This window comes from Periophthalmus magnuspinnatus, chromosome 1 (genome assembly GCF_009829125.3).
Source record: "Periophthalmus magnuspinnatus isolate fPerMag1 chromosome 1, fPerMag1.2.pri, whole genome shotgun sequence".
NCBI lineage: Eukaryota > Metazoa > Chordata > Actinopteri > Gobiiformes > Gobiidae > Periophthalmus > Periophthalmus magnuspinnatus.
In genome coordinates, this window is record NC_047126.1 from 15,972,358 (window position 1) to 15,997,196 (window position 24,839).

Sequence of the window (24,839 nt, forward strand, 5' to 3'; positions counted from 1 at the left end):
GTCACCTCTCCACAGACTTGTAAATTGTCCTGCTTAATGCCATATTATGGAATATTTCAGGAAATGCAAAAGCATTTTCATAGAGACAGGTGGCTTCACCAGAAAAGGCTCATTGTGCTTTGTTAAATATACAGCTTTTATACCATATTTTCTGGACTATACATTGCTCTGGAGTATAAGTCGCATCAGCAAAAAATGCATAATAATGAAGAAAAACATATATATAAATCGCACTGGACTATAAGTCGTATTTTTTTTATTTTACAAAATTCAAGACCAAGAAAAGACATTTTATCTTTAAAGGCAAGTTATAGTAATGTTAATAAAATAGAGAACAACAGGCTGAATAGCAGTACAGCATGCTAACGTAACACATTTATATTTATTCAGCTACATGAAGCATAGACAACGAACTGAATATGTGTCTGGTATGTTAACGTAAGATACTAACATTTAATCAGATAACTACAATAACATAACACATATTTATTTATTCAGCTACATGAAGCATAGACAATGAACTGAATAAGTGTCTGGTATGTGAATGTAAAATATTAACAGTTAATCAGATAACTAAAGCATAAAAAACAGCCTAACAAGTTTACTCTCAATCTCACTCCAAATCACAAAATCCATTGAATTCGTCATCCTCGATGTCGCTTCTGAACTCCATCAACTCCCGAAGGAGTTCCCAGCCAAACTATGAAAAAAAAAGTGCGACTTAAAGTCCGCAAAATACGGTAATCTATTTTATTGCATATTTTTTACTATAGGGCTATTTAACACTTTCACTTCTGTTTTGCTTTGGAAAAATATGTCCACAGAGATTTTGAGAAAAGGTTATAAGTTTAATAGACTTTTTTCTTATTTGTGTGCAATTTACATCATTGTATATCTCACCACTACATTGGCATTTAGCTGTATTATTTAGCTTTTAATTATTTTGGTGCAATGCTGTGCTACTGTCAAAAATGAAAAACGCCTTGCCTCTGAATAGTCCCATATGCAAATGGATGCTGCACAGTAAAAATGGCTCAAAACCTTCGCTTCTTAAAATATCTCCACAAAAACCTTATATTTTCGCTGTGAGAAAACCAATACATGAAAAATCCAATTATTTTTAAGTTTCAAAATGTTAAACTTGCAATGAATGCATTTTTGACTGGTCAAGGCAGTTTTTTTAGTAATAGGTGTTTTGTTTTCATCATCATGTAATTTTGTTTATTTAAATTTTCACTAGAATCATTATTTTTTAACATTATTGTAGTACCACATTTAGCTTAGAGTTACCCAAAGCGCTTTACAGTGCATTATTATGTCACACTCTGCAGTAGTAACCTATTACTGCAGCCACAGCTGCCCTGTGGCAAACTGACAAAAGCGAGGCTGCCAATCTGTGCCATCAATCCCTCCGACCTCCGCCAACACACCGCACACCGCATTCATGCCAGGCAATGTGGGTGAAGTGACACAATGACAGATTTTTCCACCGGCATCCCACTGTGGCACCTGGTATTCACAGTGGTTTCCTACTGTGGTCAGAGTACTAACCAGACCTGGTTAGTACTCTGGAAAAACACTGATCTGGGAGTTGTGAAAGACTGATCTGATGAGATCAGTCTTTCACAACTCCCAGGCTCTTATGTTATTAATATCATTATTGTAATATTAGCACTTTGAAGTGTCACACTAAGGGTACATTCATGCATCTGGTTTGGTCTTTTTTTGATTTTGGTTGAGCCCACTTAACTCCTGCTGTTGGTTTGATTTGGTACTTTTGTAGTCCGGGTTTAGATCTGGTCTAGTCCAGGTTAAGTTTCAGGTAAAATTTGTGTGTTTAATGGTGTGTTTAAGTGTGAAAGTATTGTTTGTTATCTTAATTGAGCAATAAGAATAGTCCATCTTTACCATGCATATATTGTTACATTTTGTGCATTCTTTGCCTGTACAGATTCCAGCACCACATATGTCAAACTGACTTGAGTTATGTCTGTTCCTGTCAGAGCTGTCTGTACATTGTAAACAGCCCACTCCTCCTTCACTGCAGACAGTAGAAAATATGAGCATGCCCCCTCCACATCCTCTGCCTGTATCCGAGCCAAAACTCACTCATCAAAGTACTCAGCGCCGCTAATGGCCTAACCTCTCATTTTTCACCTCTGTCTGATTGTCTCACAGGTCGTAAAATGCGCCCAGCACCAGCCAAATATTTTTACAGCTTTGTCGACTCTTGAAGCATCTTCTTGTTTTGCTTCCAACTCGTATCACCGTTGAGTGCTTTATTTATTCCTACTGCAATAAACTTCTCACTCATAATAATAACATTGGATTGGAATATATCATGTGGAACAGCAGCAGTTTTATAATGGTTCTATAATGACTATGACCAAGCTATGTTTATTGTAATTGGTTAAAATGTTATGGATATGCAATGGTTGGTACATTTTAGTCATAAATCCCACAAATTGTGTTGGAACTTTTCAGTTTTATCCTGTAGTTGGTTCCTTGCCTGCTTGTCTCCATTGAGATGTTATTGCTAATTACTTTGTCTGAAGTGTTCTGCTATATGGCATTAAACTATTTGTTTTATCTTACTGTGATGTTGGTCGCCTCACTACAGACATGGCCTGCTTGTCTTCATAGATGAGTTAAGCAGCATACTGTGGAATATTGCAGGCAAACCAATTAGCTTGTGATCAAAATACATATATGACTGGATTTTTATTACATTTATACCAGGTGCCCTCCCAGCCATGTGCTGTACTGTGAGCAGTCATAATGTCTTGCCCAATGACACCAAGATAATATGGGCAAATGGGATAGACCATTTATCTGTAATCACTTTCTTATGTCTTGCTCTCCACCTTTTCTTAATGCTGTTGGGTAACTTTGTCCCACTCTCAACATTACTTGTTCTTTAAGCTCATAAAGCAGATTGGGGCTTACACAGAAAATTGAACAGACGTTCCTCAAAACATATTAGTATTTTATGTTGATTCCATTCATTTCCTTCTCTTCTTTTTCCACAGGTTTTGCATGCAGAAGAGTGCCAAACTGGTGCCAGGGGTGACATTAGACCTAATTGAGAAGTAAGTACCACCATACCTACAACATATGAAAATCATACAGCCTGCTCCCATCTGAAATACTAGCCCTTTAGAGACTCTGCTCCCCTCTGCCTTTTCCATCTCCCCTCTTCTTATTGCCAGCCCTCCGTACTTAGTCTACTCGTTTTTCCATCCTACAGGTATAATTCTCCGCCTTTGTTTTCCCCACACAGCCAAAGCGCCGGTAGTTTGGCAGATTTAGGGCCGCACATTTCTTCAATAAAACCTCCAGGTGCCCGGCGTTGCCGTGCAGAACATCTTTCGCTCTTGGGCACAGACTTTGAGATTGATATTGGAGCTGGGCTTGGATGCCGTAGCCAAAGTTTGAGTTTTAGCTGCAATGACTGAACCGTGATGGGTAGCTTTCATTTTCCTCTCCTTAAATGTGAGCAAGGGTAAAATGACATTTAAGTGGCTACCCATTTTTCCCCATGCATTTATCTTGGTCAAAGTGAGACTGCTCTGTGCTGTCTGCATCTAATTTAAGGCGTTTCATTGTCTGAGAATCAGGAAGTGTGGCTTTAGCATGCTAGTTTTTGTTAGCATTACTGTGACACCTCTCTGGCCTCTTAAAGTCGTAAAAAACACTCATTCTGATAGATAAGTAGGATGTTTTGAATGCATAAGCTAAGTGAGAAATAACTTTGGTTCTCTGTGGACTGTTTAAATGACCTAGTTAAATTTTTTACATTTTTAAGACAGTGAAAATCTGCTATAGTGCCTTTAACTTTCCACTGAGTTGGAGTGACAACAATTAATTAGATGTAGCAAATAGCTGGTATTCTTTGACTCACAAAATGAGAAAAAAGAATTCACCAGAGCACCAGCGACAACCTTCAAAGACTAAGAAACTGCCAGAGAGTAGGTAAAACGCTTTAAGCTATTTCTTTTAACTTCAACCAAAAAAAGAAAAGAAGGGGGAAATAATTATTAGCTGAGAGCTGCACATAGCACGTTTCTCATCACCTGTCAATCGGTAGAAAATAAGTTTCCAGAAATTGTCAGCATTAGAGCATCACTTTCATTTTCAGTATGGGAGGGAAAAATAATCATTGACCTGAGAAGACTCCTTTAAAAATAAGCGATAATAAGCCATCTGCAAATTTGGATTTTAAAATTACACTCGTCATGAAACTAGGCCCAAGTGAAAGCAGATAAAAATGTGTATACATTATATACTTAGGGGGAAGATGCTTTTACACTTGATTGAATGTATAGTATTCATATGTGTGTGAATGTGATCCTTTAAATCTCTCCAGTAATAAATGCAAATAATCTTATATGAATGTTTCTATTTTCTCATCAGATAAAGATAAGTTGCTTTTACTCAAATACATCTACTTTTTAATAATAATGTACTTCTCAGCAGTCATATATTTTACAGTGTAATGGTACTGCGTTCACACCGAGGCATCAGGGGCATCGGTTTTACATGCAAAGCACAGCATTAACCAATCAGAGACTACGCTCCAGTGATGTAGTGATGTTCATCATCCGGAAAAAGTAAAAAGACATCAGCTACAAACTATCCATCCCTCCATTTTCTTCCGCATATTTCCAAGGCCGGGTCACGGGGGCAGCAGCCCGAGCAGGGACTCCCAGACTTCCCTCACCCCAGACATGTCCTCCAGCTCTTCTGGTGGGACCCCAAGGCGTTCCTAGGCCAGCCGAGAGACATAGTCCCTCCAGCGTGTTCTGCGTCTTCCCTGGGGCCACATCCCGGTGGGACATGCCCGGAACACCTCCCCAGGGAGGCGTCTGGGAGGCATCCTGAAAAGATGCCCGAGCCACCTCAGTTGGCTCCTCTCGTCGTGGAGGAGCAGCAGCTCTACTCCAAGCTCCTCCCGTGTGACTCCCTATCTCTAAGGGAGCGCCCAGCCACCCTGCGGAGGAAACCCATTTCGGCCGCTTGTATCCACGATCTTTTACTTTCGATCATTACCCAAAGCACATGACCATAGGTGAGGGTAGGAACATAGATTGACCGGTAAATCGAGAGCTTTGCCTTTCGGCTCAGCTCCTTCTTTATTACAACGTACCGATACAGCAACCGCATCACTGCAGACGCTGCACCGATCCGCCTGTCAATCTCATGCTCCATCCTTCCCTCACTCATGAACAAGATCCCAAGATACTTGAACCCCTCCACTTGAGGCAGAGACTCCCCACCCACCCAAAGAGGGCATACCACCTTTTTCCTGTCGAGAACCATGGCCTCGGATTTGGAGGAGCTGATTCTCATCTCCGCTTCACACTCGGATGCAAACCGCCCCAGTCCCTGCTGCAGGTCCTGACTTGATGATGCCATCAGAACAGCATCATCTGCAAACAACAGTGATCCTGTGGTTCCTGAACCGGACCCCCTCCGGCCCCTAGAAATTCTGTCCATAAATACAAAGGCCAGCCCTGGCGGAGACCAACATGCACTGGGAACAGGTCTGACTTACTGCCGGCAATGCGAACACTGCTCCTGCTCCGGTCATGCAGGGATGGGACAGCCCTTAGCAAAGAGCCCCGGACCCCACAAAGGACATGGTTGAATGCCTTCTCCAGATCCAGAAAACACATGTGACATGGACTGGTTGGGCAAACTCCCATGAACCCTTGAGGACCCGATGGAGAGTATAGAGGTGGTCCAGTGTTCCACGACCGGGATGAAAACCGCACTGCTCCTCTTGAATCCGAGGTTCGACTATCAGTCGGATTTTCCTCTCCAGTACCCTGGAATAGACCTTACCGGGAAGGCTGAGGAGAGTAAGTCCCCTGTGGTTGGAACACACCCTTCAGTCCCCTTTCTTATACAGAGGGACCACCACCCTGGTCTGCCAATCCAGTGGCACTGTCCCCAACTGCCACGCAACGTTGTAGAGACATCCCCACAACATCCAGGAAGTTAAGGTACTCGGGAAGGATCTCATCCACCCCCGGAGCTTTGCCACAGTGGAGCTTGCCAACTACCTCAGTGACTTCAGCCAGGGTGATGGATGAGTCCGCCTCTGGGTCCCCAGTCTCTGCTTCCTCCCTGGAAGACTTGATGGCGGGATTGAAGGGATCCTCAAAAGTATTCCTACCACCATCGAGGTTAGCACCTCTCCGCTTGCACTGTAAATAGTCTTGGTGAAGCACAGCTTCCCCCTCCTGAGGTGTCGGACGGTTTGCCAGAATTTCTTTGAGGCCATCCAACAGTCCTCCTCCATGGCCTCCCCAAACTCCTCCCAACCCCTAGTTTTCGCCTTGGCAACTACGCGAGCTGCTGCACGCTTGGCCCACCGGTACTCGAGCTGCCTCAGTAGTCCCACAAGCCAACAAGGCCTGATAGGACTCCTTCTTCTTCAGCCTGATGACATCCCTTACTTCTGGTGTCCACCACTGGGTTCGGGGCTTGCTGCTGCAACAAGCACCGCAGACCTTATGACCACATCTACGAGCAGCCACATCGACAATAGAGGCAGAGAATATGATGGAGATCCATGTCCCCAACCTTTCCCAGGATCCAGGAAAAGCTCTCACGGAGGTGTGAGTTGAAGACCCTCCCGACAGAGGGGTCCGCCAGGCGTTCCCAACAAACTCTCACAGTACACTTGGGCCTGTCAGGTCTGTCCAGCTTCCTCCTCTGCCAGTGCATGCAACTCATCACTGATCACCAGGTGGTGCATCCATGTCGCGTCAGAGGCGTTTGTCCTCAAATGCAAAGGCTCCAACTAGAGGCGTCCAACGCATTTTTAATGCACCATTAAGCTTTGGTTACTTCTCACTGTGAGTACGTTTATAAATGACAAAAACTTCATATTGCCATTAAATGATTCTAATGTCTGTATTACTTTCACTGCTCCTTCACATATAATTTACTTTGTCTGATTGTATTATTTTCTAAGTGTACTCTTAGTTGAGGTTGGATTGGCGTAAACCACTTCATGACTCTTCTTTTCTTTGTAGAATTGAATACATGCTGTGGAGTAGATTTCATCACCTTATCATTTTTCATATTTTGTGCTGCACCTGAGCCCCACACGAGCGTTAACTCAGTGTAGACTTGTTTTTCTGTTTATTTTTCTGCCCAGGCCCCACATCTCTGGCTCTCCAGGCCACTGTAGTACACCTCGTACAGTAATAAGAGTTTCCCAACCAGGGAGTCTCGGTTGCCTAGCAACACAGAAGACACAAGACACCATTTGGTTATAGCTTTTTTCAGAATGATTTGAAATACACTGTATAAAGACACAATTCTACGATGTATGGGTGTTCCAGTTACAATTTACAAGTTAGAACTACAGCTTACTTGGACACCACAAGAACTAGAGCTAGAACTAAACCAGGCCTATTTGGATAAAAACAGAATATCAGTAAAATATAGATATAATAAAAATCAGTAAAAGAAATAAAACACAGGTATCGCATTTTGAGAAGCACAGCTTTAAAAATGCATATCCGGGACCATATTGCGTCCTGCTGTTCGAATGCACATACTAATCAATGTGCCACACACCTATTTGTGTGCTGTTGTTGATGTGTTTATTAATTTGTGCTCTCCTCTGTTTCTGCTCCATCTGCGCGCCCTTCTGTCTCTGCCTCCCACAAACGTCCAACACACTTTCTGTAAATATCACAATGCCTTTAAGAGCGGAGAGGTGCACAATCCCTTTAAGAGAGAGAGTCACGAAGCAACAGCAGTTCTGGATTTACCTGTTCCACACCCACTACCCACAGCCAAACTCTAAATATTTAATGTATTTTCAATGGTGGTGAGGGATTTCTTTTAAATGATGTAATGATTGCATAACAAGTCGTGTTTGCTTTCACCTAGACTGGAGGGATAAAATGGTTTCTTGAAGCTATTCTGCTATGAGGAATGAGAAGACTCGTGTGCTTACTGGGCATGTCCTGAACATACGGAAAAGGTTGTTTCTGGGAGGGCATCTGGCTAAAAAAATATATTTTATTGTGATGTGCAGCATTGGATGGTTGATTTGTTGCGTTAAGACCAAATTGACAAGGTAAAAGAAAAGAAGAAATTGCTAACATAAAGATTTGCGAGTAGTGTTACATTAAGTCATGGGAATTAAACTGCAGATATGCCTAGTCAGTATTATAAATAAAAAAAGAAGTAGGCCTAGATTAAAGCATTAAACTGTTTAGTCCCAGGATGTTCATTCATGTAGGTTACCTTGGTTACATGGACTAGTGCCATCCCAGCTGCTTTGAGCTTGAGGTGCCATATTATTGGTAAATACTAGTTAGTTACTTACAGAGCCAAGTCATTTGGATTCTCCACTTCACTTAACACATGCATGACTTGTGTATTGTCAATAAATTTATCTCCAAGTGGCAAAGATAAGAAAGCTAGGGCTGTGCTGTGACGCAAATGAAATCAAATGTACTATTATTTGTGTATAAAATTATATCATGTTGTATTAAGAGTGTGTTTAAAATTATAATTTTGTTATCAAAACACTTTTCCTTAGTATTGACTTTGAAATGTATCATCATGACAATAGTAATTACTTAGAATCCAAATAATGAAAATGTATTCCTCAAATTCTTTCCAAAGTAGAGGTGTACACGTTCCTCCACTGCTCTCACACACTTGTATCTGGCCTTTAATCCTGCAGGGGGCGGACATAAGACTTGTGGGTTGATCCTTTTTCAGTGGGTGAGTTCTTTAATAGACACTGTCCCCTGCCGTTTGACTGCTCAGCTGCCTGGGAGTCTGACACTGTCTGTAGCCCCACTGAGCCCAACCTGCTGGCTTATCCAACAGTTAAGCTCCTTTACTCAGAGTGGCACTGTGATGGCATCTCAATCTATTTTGATTTTATTGATTTAGAAAAAAAAGTTACTCAGACATGTTCTGTCCCTATTCAGATAAAGTCTGTCTGGGTCAGTAGAAGTACTTTTATATTTTTATCTTTTGTCCAAGTTGCTGCATTTCAGTTTTCTGTAAACACGTCCTTGTAAAGTAGTAGAAAAATCTCAGCTTTTCATAAAGTAAACTCTGCCTCTGCAAGTTTTTAAACCGAATTTGTGCTCTGAAATATCTGCTTTCTTTATTGGATAAAGCCCCTTTTAAGTTCAAGCAAAATAGGCATTATATGAAGCTGATATTTTCCTGCTAAATATTATTAATCCAAAAAAAATTGTAGTGGTAGTGATAGTAGTGATAGTAGTGGTAGTAGTGGTAGTAGAGTGATGTCATACTCCTCTGATGTTGAACCTGGTCGTGTTAGTGACTACTAGACCTTAGACTTGCCAAATTACTACACAAATCTTTATTCTATTCAGCTGCCCCCATCCATAATAAAAATATCGACGTATAGAATGTTGTGATGTCGTCTGAGACCAGTAGGGCTACACACTGACCATTCACTTTAGATTAACAGAGTCATCTATATAATTATTAAACCAATTTGTACTTGCATCACTGTTGGCTGTTGTCAAAGAGGAAAGCGAAGAGGCAATAGATGCATTTGTAGACTTAGTTATTTAATAAATTTGCATACATCTTCAAATAAAAACTGTTTGACTATAAAACACCATAAACTGATATGTTTAGACATGACATTTTAATATTTGATTGATGAGCGGCTCCAGGCACACACCAGAGTGCACTGTTGAATAATCCACTATTCCATCTTTGGCTGTTCACATCCATGAGAGTACAGGCCTATGAAGCGCTGAGTGTTCATCCTTACTGCTGACTGGACAAACTCCTCCTGCTCTTAGACAAAGTGCTTAACAGGGACAGCTCTCGTACTTAGGCAGCAGGTCACAGGCTAAAACAGCTCCACAGATAAACCAACATGTCACTAACTATAACTCAGTGTAACTCAGGGGACATATTATGTAGTTATGAACTTAAATCATGTTACAAAAGTGTTTCCTCATCATAAACCTAAGATGCCTAAAGATGCCTTTTGATTGATTCAAGCATGTTTGAGCAATATTTATGAACTTGGCTTGTCCTGTCCAACCATAGTGTAAACAAGAGCCAAAGTTAGTCTAATTTACACAATAGTTACTAATAGATATGTGTCCCGAAACCCACTTTTATAACAGCACAGCTGCCGCGTCTTAACGGTCCAGTGAAGCAATTATCTGCAGCACTATCAGTGGTTTTAACTGTGTCGAGGAGTCACACAAATGTCACACTCTCAAATACAAGCATAAAACTTTTCTCCTCTTGTAAGATATGCATCGTGCACACTACCTGGCGGCCTTGCTTTGATTACTCTGTGTTTATGCGTCTCTCCGTGTGTATGTGTGTGTGCGCGCATGTATGTGTGTGCCATGTACTGAAACTGAAACATAATTTCAACAAACTTAAAAGAACACTGACTGCAGGCTCTTCTGTGCCCTGCACGAAGAATGAGCACCAAGAGACACATGGCATCACTGGCCATTTATTTAGCCTATTTAAAGCATGGCTACTGCAGTGTCCTAAATTGTAACCTATATTAAATCTTGTAAAAAATAAGTTAACATTTCTTTTTTTTTTCTTTTATTATAAAGGGAGAACTCTCAGACTCTCCTTTTATGGACTCCCTGTTCAAATACAGAAAAATGCAAACAAAAAACAAACTAAATAAATAAGTCACTTTAAAACATTAAAAACAGGTGCAGGTGTGAGTATATTTTTTTAAAATAGATAATCAAATTGTTTTTAATCAGCTAGTTACTACTAGTTTAAAAATTGGATGATTTTAATTAGAAAATAAAGGTGTTTTAATTGCTAAATGAGTATTATGATTATGATTATTGTGATTAGCCTATTGATTTTTGCTAAAGTACCAATAAGAGAACCATTAAAAGACCGACTTCATAAGCAGTATCGATAAGAGTAGTAGTATGGATAAATCCTTAACGATATCCATCCTTAGTTTCTAACCTTGAACTTACATAGAATTACTAACCTAACAATATCTGTGAAGGCTTTTTCAAAGTTACTAGAAAGTTCCTTCAAAGTTGCATCCAGTTGTGCAACATAATTCTGGTTGAATCATATTTTGAAAGCTCTATGCCCTCTTTACGTATTTAACTGTGACCTTCAGCAAACCTGACCTGTAACATGCCCTTCTGCATCATCGGTTTGTCTCCATGGAAATAGTTAAGTTTAATATCATACTGTGGAACATTCTAGGCAAAGACAGACCATCTCTGTGGAGATGAGCAGTTTAGCGAACCCTCCACCTGAAAGTTTATATGGTACATCTTTAAACTTGGCACACTTGACTCATGGACCATTCACAACTTGCATTAAACATATCAGAGTCCCTCATTAGTCCATACAAGATGAAGAACTGTAGATACAGTCCTTTCACAATGTTGTACTATTTTCATCAAACACACAGCTACAATTTTCCCTTTCATGAACTAGCACGGGCCTTGCAGTTGGTTCCCATTTATTTCTACTTACTCTTGACATTTTGTTCATTAATTCAAAGCGGGGTCCTTTTTCTCTGTGTTCCGACACAAATGGCTCACTTGTTCACATTAGCTGTGATATGTTAGTTCTACTGTTTGCCCTCATCCCGTCTCTTCCTCTTTACATGGAGTTCATTAAAGCCACAGTTTTCTCACTACGTCCCTGCTCCACAGCTCAACAGACTAAAATTAACTGCAAACTAGCTGGGAGAGATGGCACTTTAGGAGTGGAGAGATCTTCTAATGAATGGATGTGGAATATGCATATACTGTATCTCTTATAGAGCTGCAGAATAGGGAAGCTTAAAGACCTCCTCAAGTGTGTAGGCTAGAATACTGAATCTTAGTTTCTTCTACAGCAGTAATAAGGAACATTTTCAACACAAAAATAATAGTACTTTTTTTTATGCTAACATTTGTAAGAAGATTTCAAACCTGTTCATCTCTCCTCCCTCCTCTCACCTGGCCTTTATTCAGGCTCACCTGTGGTCTCTGGTCTTCTTCTATCAGGCCAATGCCGGCATCAGACTGCAGTAACGTAGATAACATCTAGTGGTGTAATGTGAGAATACAATTGGCCTGGGTCGACCAATCTAATTAGAAACGGGAGCTTTAATATTACCATGTGGTGCTAATTCTGCTAACTGTAAATCTATTTAATTTTAATACAGTGATGGCAAAAGTCCAGTCTGATCTCTGAAAGTTGTGAAAAGTGCTGAATTTGTATGAAAGAGTTCAGACTGGAGGTATATAATGTAACAACTTTTTGTGTTGGATAGCATTAAATTGATTGTTTTGTTTATGGTAAGGAAATTAATATTGAAACTGAAATCTGTTTTCAATAAGACAAAATTCAATCAAATTGAAAATGGTGGTATCAACGTGTCTTGTCATATCACCCATCCCTACCTCCAAGATTCTTACACAAATGAACGCTGCTAGTGTGTAGTATGTATGAACTTGGCTTAGATAATTACATGAGATCTGATTACAGACTCAACTGTCTTTGTATAATTTTTTTCTCATACATTCATGAATCTTCTACTATTGTGTCTTTACTTTTATCCCACATTTTACTCTACGCATGGACAACACCAGGTCTTCTCACATCATAGCATGGCCTATCCTCATGTGCCTGTCCAAAGCTGCACTCTTTATTAGTCAGGCTGAGTAGGAGCTGTTAGATGTAAATGTGTTCACACGTGTTGTAATGTGTTGTGATAGTACTACTTTGTGCTCTGACTCAGCCCTGGGCCATACTGCGAACTCGGCTGACTCTACAGTCTGTCCTGTGTTTTTGTGCGGCAGGATACCAGGGCGACTCAATGACAGACGCACCCCCCTTGGAGAACTTAACTGGATCTTCACGGCTATTACGGACACCATCGCCTGGAACGTCCTGCCCAGAGGTACGGCTACAAATAAGTTTAGTTACACAGAGTAATGTGTTTAAATACATGCTTTAGACAAGGCCAACAGTTAAATGTAGGATTATCACCTATAAGGGTTTTGTTGACGTGACACCTTAACTATAATTTTTCAGTTGTTTCAAGCCTTACTATAATTACAATGATATTAATTATGCAAAATTGACAATATAATATGCATTTCTGTCATACGCTTTCAAATTTGTTATCACTTATTATATATAGAGATCGATATTTGTACAACCACTTACAGTCCACTGTTCAATTTATCTAGAATATGGTTTACCACTTACTATTCTCTATGGAGACGTTATTCCTTTTTCTTGGAATGTTCCACAGTATGACATTAAACTTATTTCCACGGAGACGGGCAGGTGACACCGTACTGCCAAGTAACAGAAATTAAAAATACTTGTAATGGAGTACACAAAAGATACATTAATTAACATACTGGTTCCAGGCAAAGCAATAACATCTCCATGGAAACAAACAGATGGTGGACCTCCCAGTAGAAAAGAGTGCAATTTTAAAAATGTTTTGTCCAAATTATGTATAAAAAAATGATGTGTGTGTTGTGCTGCAAAGAAAATCCTAAATTAGGACACCTTATAAAAACAGAAGTGGATACTCAGCAATACTAAAACTCATAGTCTCTCTCCCCAGAGCTCTCGAATGGGGACTAGAGTTGATGTAAAATGGCAGAAGTGCAGTAGGTGCAAGCTGCTCCTTCAAATTGAGATTAATTGTGTTTGGAAAGCGTAGCTGCTGTAATTGGGGATATAATTTTAAACATAATATTTCAACATAAAAGTAAGACTGAGGCAAAGTCGTACCCACAGGATCCACTAACCTAGATGACAACACAAACAGCTTTTTCTTTCATGACACACAATGTAGTTTGCATGCAAGCTACTACCTAGTACTTATTATTGGTCACCTGTCTTGTGCAACACACACACACACACACGCGCGCGCCTCCCTAGAGGTGCACTGTATCCTGGATAGAATAGCAATGTGACAATAGTGATGGCTCCCAAACTCTAGGGCTTTGCTGTTAATGAAGAAGCCTACATCTGAGAAAAGACCCATAATGAAGGAGCTACACAACCAATAGACACACACGCATACACTTACTAATTCTTAAAAATACTGTTAAGGGCCCCGGAGTTGTCAGGAAACTGTCGGGGAAAACGTAGTCGACACAAACTTGCATGCCACGCAAAAGCAGCAAAGGCTCATGGGAAATACTCGGCACAGTTTTAATAAATCACTGAAATAATAATGACTTGGTGGGTGTGACAGTGACCCAAAGCTTTCATCTGACTGTCCTCTATATTCTTCAAGTCAACATGCAAATCCCATCTGAAACAGCAATGACAATTTGAGCCAATTAAAGCTGTTTATTTAACTCAATTTGATGTTTTTGGACCAAATTTTCCTATTTTTGTGCCAGTTTCTTTCAATAACTTTTGTGTTTTCAGATTTGTTCCAGAAACTCTTCCGACAGGACTTGCTCGTGGCCAGTCTGTTCAGAAACTTCCTCTTAGCCGAGAGGATAATGCGGTCGTACAACTGCACTCCAGTGAGCAGTCCCAGGCTACCTCCCACATACATGCACGCCATGTGGTAAGGCCCGTAATCACTTTATTATGGCTCAGGCTCTGGTGCACAGGCTGAAGAGGTTAAAACCAAGAGCTGTCAATATGTTGAGATTGTTTTTGACAAAAAACTTGCTCATGTGTTCAGTACACCTTTCTGCATAATCTTTTTTTTTTTAGATGAAGTACCTCAAATACTACATATTTTATAGTAGGGTATGGTCAATATCCATCCATTTTCTTTCGCTTATCTGAGGCCGGGTCGCAGGTGCAGCAGTCTAAGCAGGGACTCCCAGACTTCCCTCACCCCAGATACATCCTCCAGCTCCTCCGGTGGGACTCCAAGGTGTTCCCATGCCAGCCGAGAGACATAGTTCCTCCAGCATGTCCTGGGTCTTCCCCGGGGCCTCCTTCTGGTGGGACATGCCTGAAACACATCCTTAGAGAGGCATCCAGGAGGGATCCTGAATAGATGCCCTCACTTGTGAGCAAGACCCCGAGATATGTGAACTCTACTTGATGCAAGGACTCACCACCTACCCAGAGAGGGCAAACCACCTTTTCTGGCCTCGGATTTTGAGACGCTGATCCCAGCTGCTAGCAGATCCAACTCACCACTAGGTGGTGATCGGTTGACAGCTCTGCCCCTCACTTCACCCAAGTGTCCAAGACACGCGGCCGGAGGTCAGATGACACGACAACAAAGTCAATCATCGACCTCCGACCTAGGGTGTCCTGGTGCCATGTGCACTGATGTACACCCTTGTACTCGAACATGGTGTTCGTTTTGGACAAACTCTGGCTAGCACAGAAGTCTAATAACAAAACACTACTCGGGTTCAGATCAGGCAGACCGTTCTTCCCGATCACACCCCTCCAGGTGTCAAGTCTCCCAGTACAACAATGGAGTTCCCAGTTGGTGCACTGTCTAGGACCCCTCCCAGGGACTCCAAGAGGGCTGGATACTCTGCTCTGCTCTTTGGCCCATAGACCGACACAACAGTGAGAGATCTGTCCCTGACCTGAAGGCGCAGGGACTCGACCCTCTCGTGCACCGGAGTGAACTCCCAACACGTGGTGGCTGAGCTGTTGGCCAATAAGCAAGCCCACACCAGCTCGCCACCTCTCCCCACTGGCAACGGCAGAGAAATAGAGAGTCCAGCCCCTCAACAAGTGGGGTTCCAGAGCCCAAGCTATGACCAATATTTGATATATATTAATCCCCCAAATAGGCGTTAGATAACTAGTTCAGCTAAATAGTTAAACATGTTTAAGTTTAGCCATTTTCACCATAATACTAGCTCTGTTATTTTTAAAGGGCCTGTATTACTCTAATTTGTAATCTATGTTATATTGTGGTTTATACCAGGAGTTCTATTTTGTTTCATCCACACGTTTAACACATATATCCTACCTATTTAGATTAGAGTTTTTCTCTGACAGGAATACAGGTGCTCCACTGTGTTTTTAAACTCCATATGACTTCATTAGAACCATTTGGATAATTTCAGCCCTGGAACTTCCAGTCTCTATCAAACAAAAGATAAAAGGTAGCTGTTAACTTCAAAACTACCACTTCATGACATTCCAAGGTGGAACAGAGCATTTTGAGCTTTGGAGATGTGGAGAAACTTATAATGTATAATTACTCAAACATTTGTGAATGAAACAAAACACAACTCCAGGTATGTTTCTGAGGAAGTAACAACATTCCAACACGATTATAAGATAACGTAAGTCAATTTTATGTAATATAGGATCATTTAAGGTCTATTCATGAATAGCCTTAGTCATTATTTTGAGCATACTTTTATCAACCCTCTTTTTTGTTGAAGTACTTTTCAGTCAAACTAGATCTGCACAACATCTTTCTTGATCACTTGCATAACACTACTGCCAATTTTATCAGCACTAATTATTCTAAACCAAGAGAGCAAAAAACAATGCTTTAATTACACTTGTTCTAACGCCGTATTGCTCCAGAACACATGTGGGCGTCCCTTTGTGCCTGTTTGCCTGTTCTCAGTATAAATCCACCTGATGTGTTTTCTGCTGCTGTTGTGTTGACAGTTAGTCAGTGGTGGCCCTGTTTTTCCTGCTGCCTCATGTCTCGCACAGATTTAGCCACATCCGCTCCTGCCGTAGCCTTCGTCTGGTGGCCGTGTGCAGAGACAGGTGGAAGACATGTTGTATTGTGAAATAAGATGACTTTTTACTTCCCACTGGTTTTCTCCATCCACCTGTTTGAGTGAAAGAAAACCGCAATGAGACGTTACTCTGTAGGGAATATTAAAAAGACTTCTTGACAATGTCGGACAGCGCTGTGTGTGATGAACATGGCAGATTTAGGTTGGAACTGAAGGCACCAAACCAATGGGAAAGTTGAGAAGCCTGTCAAAATAAGTTTTCACATTTTTTAGCCGCATATGGTATATAGTAGGGCTGTGCTCTTAATCAAGTTTTAACTTTTAGATGATTCAATAATTTGAGCATGTGTTGCAAAGTTGATTATTTCTTGGTTAAATGGCAATTCAAATTCTGTATAGTTTATTTACAGGAAATTGATATTGAAAAACATTACATTTGATTTTTAAGACAAAATCAAATCAAAATGAAAATCAGGATCGATCAATATGAGAAATTGTTTTTGTCATATTGCCAGCCGTAGTGTAATTGTGTGGCAAGTCCAGTATCATATCTTTATATTTTTTATACAGAATGATATGGTCTCCACATCCTCTGTTGCCTCTCAAGCCTGGTCAAGTTTTTTTTTAGTGACATGTGTAAAACAAGCTCATTGGTCACCTTTGATTTATAAACAAAATCTAATTTATTTTATTTATCTCGAAGTTTACTCCTTTGTTCATTGTTTGTGCAAAAATCCCAAATGTTTTTCAATCCCCTCTGATATTTTTTTCCTTGATTTTTATGTTTTAATATGGCCCATGCATGTCCCTGATCGGCTAATCCACCTGTCAATCATATCCATTTGAAAACGGGCAGATTCACGTCTTTGTAAAGTATTGAAGAGCACGGCAAACACATTCATTTCCAATTGAAAATTTACCGAAACATGCACACCAGATTATGGCATGGAGTAGTCATAGCAACATAATATTGTATTATGAACAGGGGTCTGGCCCAATAATCATTTTATGTTTTTTGTATTACATTTTAAATTCCCATAATGTTACTTCAACACATTAAAGATTTTGTAAAATTGCAATGTCTTAAATGTGTTTTTACAGAGCAGTTTCACAATTAAAGGAAAAAAATATATATATATATACACTGTAAAACTTAAGTAACTCATTAAAACAATAGGTTTTGATCTATAGCCTACAATGATTTTAAATCCTACAGACCTATTCAAAATCATACTTTTCAATTTGTCATAATCTTACTACCACAATTTAAACCATGGATGTTGTGGCCTACTCCCAACTACCTTGTGTTTTTAAATTGTCATCTTTGCAGCATATAGCCAATCCTATCATCTCTCTTTAGCTCCAAAAACACTTTACCACCTCCATCTATTGTTTCTGTTCTGCTATAAATGCTTGTTCGCTCTCTCCCACTCATTATCTGCCTCGTGTTAGAAAAAACAAACTCTCCGCTGCCTGGAGGAGCAGCCTGTTGTGTAACACGCTTCGCTTATTGTAAAGAATCTCTCTCTCTGCTCCTTAAGCAAGCAGCAGTCTTTCTTTGTCACTGGCATTGGCCCATTATTTTACATTAACCTTATATTGCCCTGTTTATTGCCAAAAACACTAAGATGTGCTTTGTTTCAATGCAGCTCCAAATAATAACAGTGATAAAAATAGACACGGGATAAGAGCAAAGTTGAAAACAAACTTTTGGTGTGGAATTAAGAATTTAGGGTTTTGGTGATTAGAGGTAGGATATTATGGGCTGCATTTAAAGATGCACTATGTAACATTTCTGCTGGTGGGTGCCTCCAAGGAGATGTTATTTCCTTGCTTGGAGTGTTTCACAAAATGGCATTAAACTATATCTCAGTTCAGGTGATGCCACCAGGTCAGTTTACAATTTACTCTGTGGAGAGACAACCATGTTAACTGTAAGAATGCTTCTTCTTCAAGGTACTTTTAATAGATTATGTATGTATTTAATAATATTATGAGGAATATGTTTTAGTTAACTGGATTAGTATTTACTACAACTTTTTTCAAACAATAGTCTAACTTTTCTAAATTGGCATAACCTACCACTGTGGTTGACCCATTTCACTGCCTGTTATTCAAATGGGACAGGACAGCACAGCACAGCTAAGTCTTCATGAGTCCCTAGTGGGTAGTTTGTGAAGAAGGGGCATGTGTGAAAGCGTGGCTGCAGAGGAGTGAGAGCGCGGGAGGCTGCAGCAGCTCTGTCCACGGGTAGTGAGAAACGAGCTGAGTCAGCCTCCAACTGCCCGCTGTCCCTTTAACCAACACTAACACATATATACACACATGTATACACAAATACACACAGGCACATGCACAAACAGGCTTTGGTGATGGGTTACTCATTGCTTTTGGCAGGCATCATTTCATTTAAATTACATTTATCTCTATTTTACAGGGAGAACCCAATGAAGTACCAAACCAAATTGTTTTTCATGAGCCCCAATTATAATATAGTACAATACAAACAGAAACAAGCAAAATAAATAACTGCGTTAAAAAAACAGGTGCAAATAAATAAATACATACATTTTATACACTGTTGTTCTCTTCTGACAGATAGCGATGGCCAACCTACTTTTTCATAGCATTACAGTGATGGGTTTTAAATTCATCACCTGTTATGAAACAAAGGGCTGAGTGAAACGGTGTATCTAAAGGTTTCAAAGTAGAGGCTGAAGTCTGCATCTATGTTATATCTCCATAATTTGGTAAAAGTTTATAGCTTAAAGTTTGAAAATTAGATTTTAACCCATCGGCTACTACTGCCTGAGTTCTATTTGAAAGACAATTTTGGAGCCAATTACTTGTAGCATTGTCAAACCCAATATGTGTCAGGCGCTTCAAGAGGATTTTATGATCTACTATGATCAAAAGCTTTAGTTAAATCAATAAACAGAGCTACACAATCTTGTTTGTCATCAATGGCTGTGAAAATGTCATTTAAAACTTTTGTGGTTGCAGTGACAGTTCTGTGCCCTTTTCTGAAACCCATCTGAGAAGACTTCAAAATGGAGCATTTATTTAAATAAATTGTAGCTTGATTTGGAACTAGCTTTTCTAAAACTTTTGCGAGACAAGGTAATTTAGATTCTGGCGAGAAATTATTTACATTTAGTTGTCCCACCTTTATATAAAGGCAAATGATGTGCTGTTTCTCGCACAACTGACATTTGAATTAAAAAATCAAAAATATATATTGAATAGGCCTAACACTTTAAGCATACTAGGCCTATTTGAGATTGACATCCCCAGAGTTATCTCACACAGAGCTGCATCCTGCCTCCTTCCACTGTTCCATCGGCTTAATTCCTCACTCAAACAGAGACAGACAGGTGCAGATGTATTCATATTTGGCTTTAAAGATTTCATGTATTGTTAAACAGACTTTTGTTGAAGGTTTTACTGTTAGAATGCTTTTCCTTCATCAAAAACATACCTTGAGTTGTGTTGCGATTCATTTGGGCATTAAGTAATACTATTCCCTGTTCAAGTACTTTTAAAAAGCACTTATGACAGTGTATAATACAAGACCTGTAAGGTGCACTATGTGACATTTATTGTGGATCGGCTATCTCCTTGTTTCCACAGAGATCTTGTCTCTGCCTGAAATTTTTCACAGCATTCATCAACATGTGTTTCTGCTCAAACATACAGTGCATTGGAAAACATGCATCTGTACTGTGATGTGGCTCTCCTCTCTTCAGATCTGACGTATAACTTGTGATAACGACCAGGAGATGACTTGTCTCCTTGGAGATAGACAAGTCTAGTGCCATACGATGAAATATTCCAGACAAAGCTGTAAAATCTCCATCAGGACTGAGATCCTCGAACAGAAAAGTTATATATTGCACCTTTAAGTTAAAAAAAGAAGAAAAAAAATTAATTAACTTTGAGCCGAGGGACGAAATGGCACACTGTCAAACTGTAGTGCATTGGATCTCATAGCCATGACAGATAACAAATACTATGTTTAATTGTTTGGTCATCGTGGCATTGGCAATGTGCAATTCAAATCATTGCGAGTATTTGACAGCAGCATCTCATTAATACTTGCAGTTAAGGCATTAGGTTAATAGCATATTCCTGTCTATATCCTGCTCCAAGACCTCTTTCAGTCCCTTTCCTTCCACCTAAATGACAAACACCAAAGACAGACAGATAGAAGTTCCCCTAAAGATGCCATGAAAACCAAATAAAATGACATTTGCTGCCTCTGTTTATACCATTGGAGCTGAGAGAAGGTTTTAATACAGTTTCCCTGTTTTTTATAACTCCAAAAACCACCCCTGGAAACATAACTGTGGATATAAAGACGCTCTTATCGCAAACTTCAGTGACACGGCTTATTGCAGCTCAAACGTGGGATCTCACTAAACCTTAAGGACTGTTCAGAAGACATACTCAGACACCTGCTGGGAAAAGTAGTCTGCCTCTTTAGTATCGGGCTTGCATTAAAGGCACTATGTTTGCCACCTTCCACTCTCTAAGATGTTATTGCTTTGCCTGGAATTTTCCACAATATGACATTTGACTTATCTATCTCCATGGAGACGAGCAGATGATGTCAGGATGAGGCATTTTCAGTGATGGATCAGATCTGTGGAGTGTTTTCCTATGTATTTTTAGCACTATAAAACATGTAATTCAATAAACAACAGATTTATAAGATGATGCCCTATTGTGGAACTTTCCTGGCAAAGTATATGATCTCTGTGGAGACAAGCAGATGGCGAATCCCCACCAGAAAAGTTACATAGTGCACCTTTAATTAAGACGGCCATGAATACCTTGATAGAGCAAAAGAGTAGCCATTTTTTGTATATGTTCAATACGTAATGTCGTGTATTAATGTTTCTTAGACATTGATTTACATGGTTTCTGGATTATGGGCTTTAACCTAAATGCTAGCCTTGGAGAACGTGTAACTTAGCTTTTAAAACCTTATATAAAATTATCTAAACCTCACTTTAATTCCCTTTGTATATACGTCTGTAACCTGCATCTTTACCATTAGCTTTGACCATTATTATGAAACCCTCACTACACACATTATCACGCCGTACATTACGTTTAGCATTGTGAGTCTCTTATGTCTTGTACACAAAACACCAACCTCAAGCGTGTTTCCATTATACTTCTGACAGATAATGGGAAAAGATGTTGGCACAAAGACAGAGCTGTCTCTCATTTAGCCTCATATTACAGCTCATTGCCTCCACCCTTACTTAACTCACACTGCATAAAGCTCCATCAAGAAGCTTCGTATATGTCAAGAAAAAGAGACAAGGAGAAGGGAGAAGGGAGAAGAGTGGAGAGGGGAATGCATACAGGGTACAGAGAATGGAGCCTTTGACATAAGGTTTGATGCGAGTTACGCAACCCCATGAATAAGATATGATGACCATGAGAGTGTGCTGGTGTTTAGAGGGGGATTAAAGGCTTCACACTGCCCTGCTCCAGACCTCGGACTGGGAATACTGAGTGCGGTCTGTGGACTATAATGAGCAAGCAGAACAGAAGAAAATCTCAAATGCTCAAAATGGGAAAAAGTAGTTTTAAAGGGCCTATATTACGTTATTTTCTGATCTATGTTATAATGTTATTTCCACATCACAAACATACCTGCATAACAGTATAAAATCAAATCATGATCTGAATACTTAGCAACTATGTTAACAAGGGCCAAAACCTGTCATAGTTACCCAATAGTTATGATTAGAGTCAAAAGAAATAAACACCTTTTAGTTTGTTAAATGAAGGTTTAAACTGAAAAAAATGCTTTCATTGCACGTACATTGTCCCTGCCATTTGGATGTACGTAATCATCATTGATTACATAGGTAAAGGTATTCTGTTTTTGAACTCACTCCTGTGTTTTAGGCTTTTTCCATGTTTTTCCACTTAATTGATGTAACTGTAATAAATATTTACCGGTAATATGTACAGGTACCATCCCACCAAAGCAAGTAATAATTAGAAAAACATGAAAACCTGTCAGAACAACAGTGTTTTAAAAAGAAAACAAATTAACAAAAAAGGAGTAAGCAGAAACAAAGACCTTGCTGAACATAGTATTCATTTTAGAAACGGCTACACTAACTATAAATAATGTATTTTTATATGTATTTACCATTGATTCCCAACCGTTATACATTTTTAATGTTTTTATGTTTTTGTAAGAGATGCATAAGTCTCCCTTGCTTCTGGACTAAGCCCTGTCTAAGTACCATCACTAATAACATTCTGTCTGTGTCTGTAGGCAAGCCTGGGACCTGGCTGTGGACATCTGCCTGTCTCAGCTGCCCACCATCATCGAGGAAGGAACCGCCTTCAGAGTAAGTGCTGCATTTTAGGCCCATCAGCTTTCCCTTAAACTCACTCAGGTGGGGACGCCCCCTATTGACTTTTATGAGCCATCGTCTGAGTGGGCATTTAGGAGAGCGGTTTTGGGACATCTTGCGTGTGATGGATTGCTTTTATTTTAGATGCCGTAAAAGTCAGCCTTTCTTGTTTGCACTGCAACTTCTGTCCCGCCAGCGTCTACTGTATCTCCGCTAATCGCTCAAACGCACACTTGCTTCGCTCCCAGTGGGTAACATTGTAAAATGTCAAGTCTAATAACTCAAGTGCGAGTGTGGAGTGAAATATGGCTGTTGAAAGCACTGGGCCTGCACTCGGAGTCACTGGTGTGTAGTGTTGTATTCACTGACATGGCAGGGGACCGTGATGGAGGAGCAGGGTGTAATAGAAACACTATGAGGGGGCTGATTGAGCTGATGATTGCGGCTTTTATTGGGTCAAGTCTAATATTGTTCTATATAAGAAAAACAGACACTTGGTCACATAGGCAAGGCTGTGAGGGAGAGTGGGACACTGTGAAGCAGTGAGGTTACGAGAAAGCTTAGGACAGAACTGTGGAAACTGCTTTGTAAAATGTGTAAAAATGCAAGCATAAGTATTAAATTCAAACTAAAACTGAAGTAAATACAGATTTTTTTTAGAACAGTAAAGGGCAAGGCCAACCTGGATAAAATTATATATGTCGATCCACTTAAAGGCACAGTATGTTCAGCATGATTCTGTGAAAATAGAATGTTAAAACCATACTTTGGAACATTCTCCATGGAGACAGATCATTTTAAGTTGTATTGTGGAAGTTTATTATCAATGGTACAACATTTTCATGGAGATGAACAGGAGCAGGCCCTCCTCCAGCCCAAGCAAATGTACAGCTGCATGCATTTTTTTCAGTGCAATAAACACAACCAAAATGAAAAACTAATCTTGGCAAAGCATCATAAAGAACAAAGAATTGCAATTCATCGTTTTTAAACTCTTTACACCTGAAGTTACCATCACATTAGTTTGCTTTTTGCATATTTTTCATTGTCAAAACCTACACAACAACAAACAGTCAGAACGACAGATTACTCAGGCCAGATGTAACTGTTTACATGACATGTCAGTTATCAATAAACTCAGGGTATAAGATGATGATCAGATTTCTGCTGTGCACATAAACGCAGACAAACGACACCGTAGCTGTTGTAGCTGTGACATATGCAGCAGAGTAATAACAAAAGTCTTGCTGTCAGCTCTTCTGATGCTGCAGTTTTGTCTGTTCCTCCACCTGCTGTTGTGGAGTGGACATGCTCAGACGACTCCTTAGAGGGCAGTTTCCGTCCTCCTTCTGCCTTGTTGCGCTCAAGTCCAAAACACTTACCAGGTCCCTAATTGAGCCCCTGGGGAACACTAAAGGAGAGTTCAACGCCTTGTCTCCTGTCTGGGATCACAAAGCTCTAATTCTCTCTCAGATATTCCACCTTTCTCTGGTAGACATAACACCAGAGAGATCTGTGTGCTCTCTGTCCACACTGCACTGTTTGGCTATTGTATGGTTATGTACCTCAAGTTAAATGACTTTTCCTTGGGTTATAAGTAATTTGGTAACACTGTGTACTTTCAATTCACTGCAGCTGCTTATTCACATTATTTATGAATAATTTAGATAGATGGTTACCCCAAAGACCAAGGCTCGTCGATACCGGTCACACAAGTAAAGCTGAAGTAGCTCTATTCTTGGAGTTTTTTATTGTA

The 24,839-nt window shown here is 40.0% G+C and overlaps 1 protein-coding gene across 1 annotated transcript in view; it reads left to right on the forward strand.

Moving 5' to 3' along the window:
* rptor (regulatory associated protein of MTOR, complex 1) overlaps positions 1-24,839 on the forward strand; it is a 221,095-nt gene that overhangs the window by 110,077 nt on the left and 86,179 nt on the right. The window contains exons 8-11 of the mRNA XM_055221347.1: positions 3,030-3,089; positions 12,834-12,934; positions 14,434-14,578; positions 23,002-23,077. Of these exons, the coding sequence (XP_055077322.1) occupies positions 3,030-3,089; positions 12,834-12,934; positions 14,434-14,578; positions 23,002-23,077 (382 nt within the window). The remainder of the gene's footprint in view (positions 1-3,029; positions 3,090-12,833; positions 12,935-14,433; positions 14,579-23,001; positions 23,078-24,839) is intronic.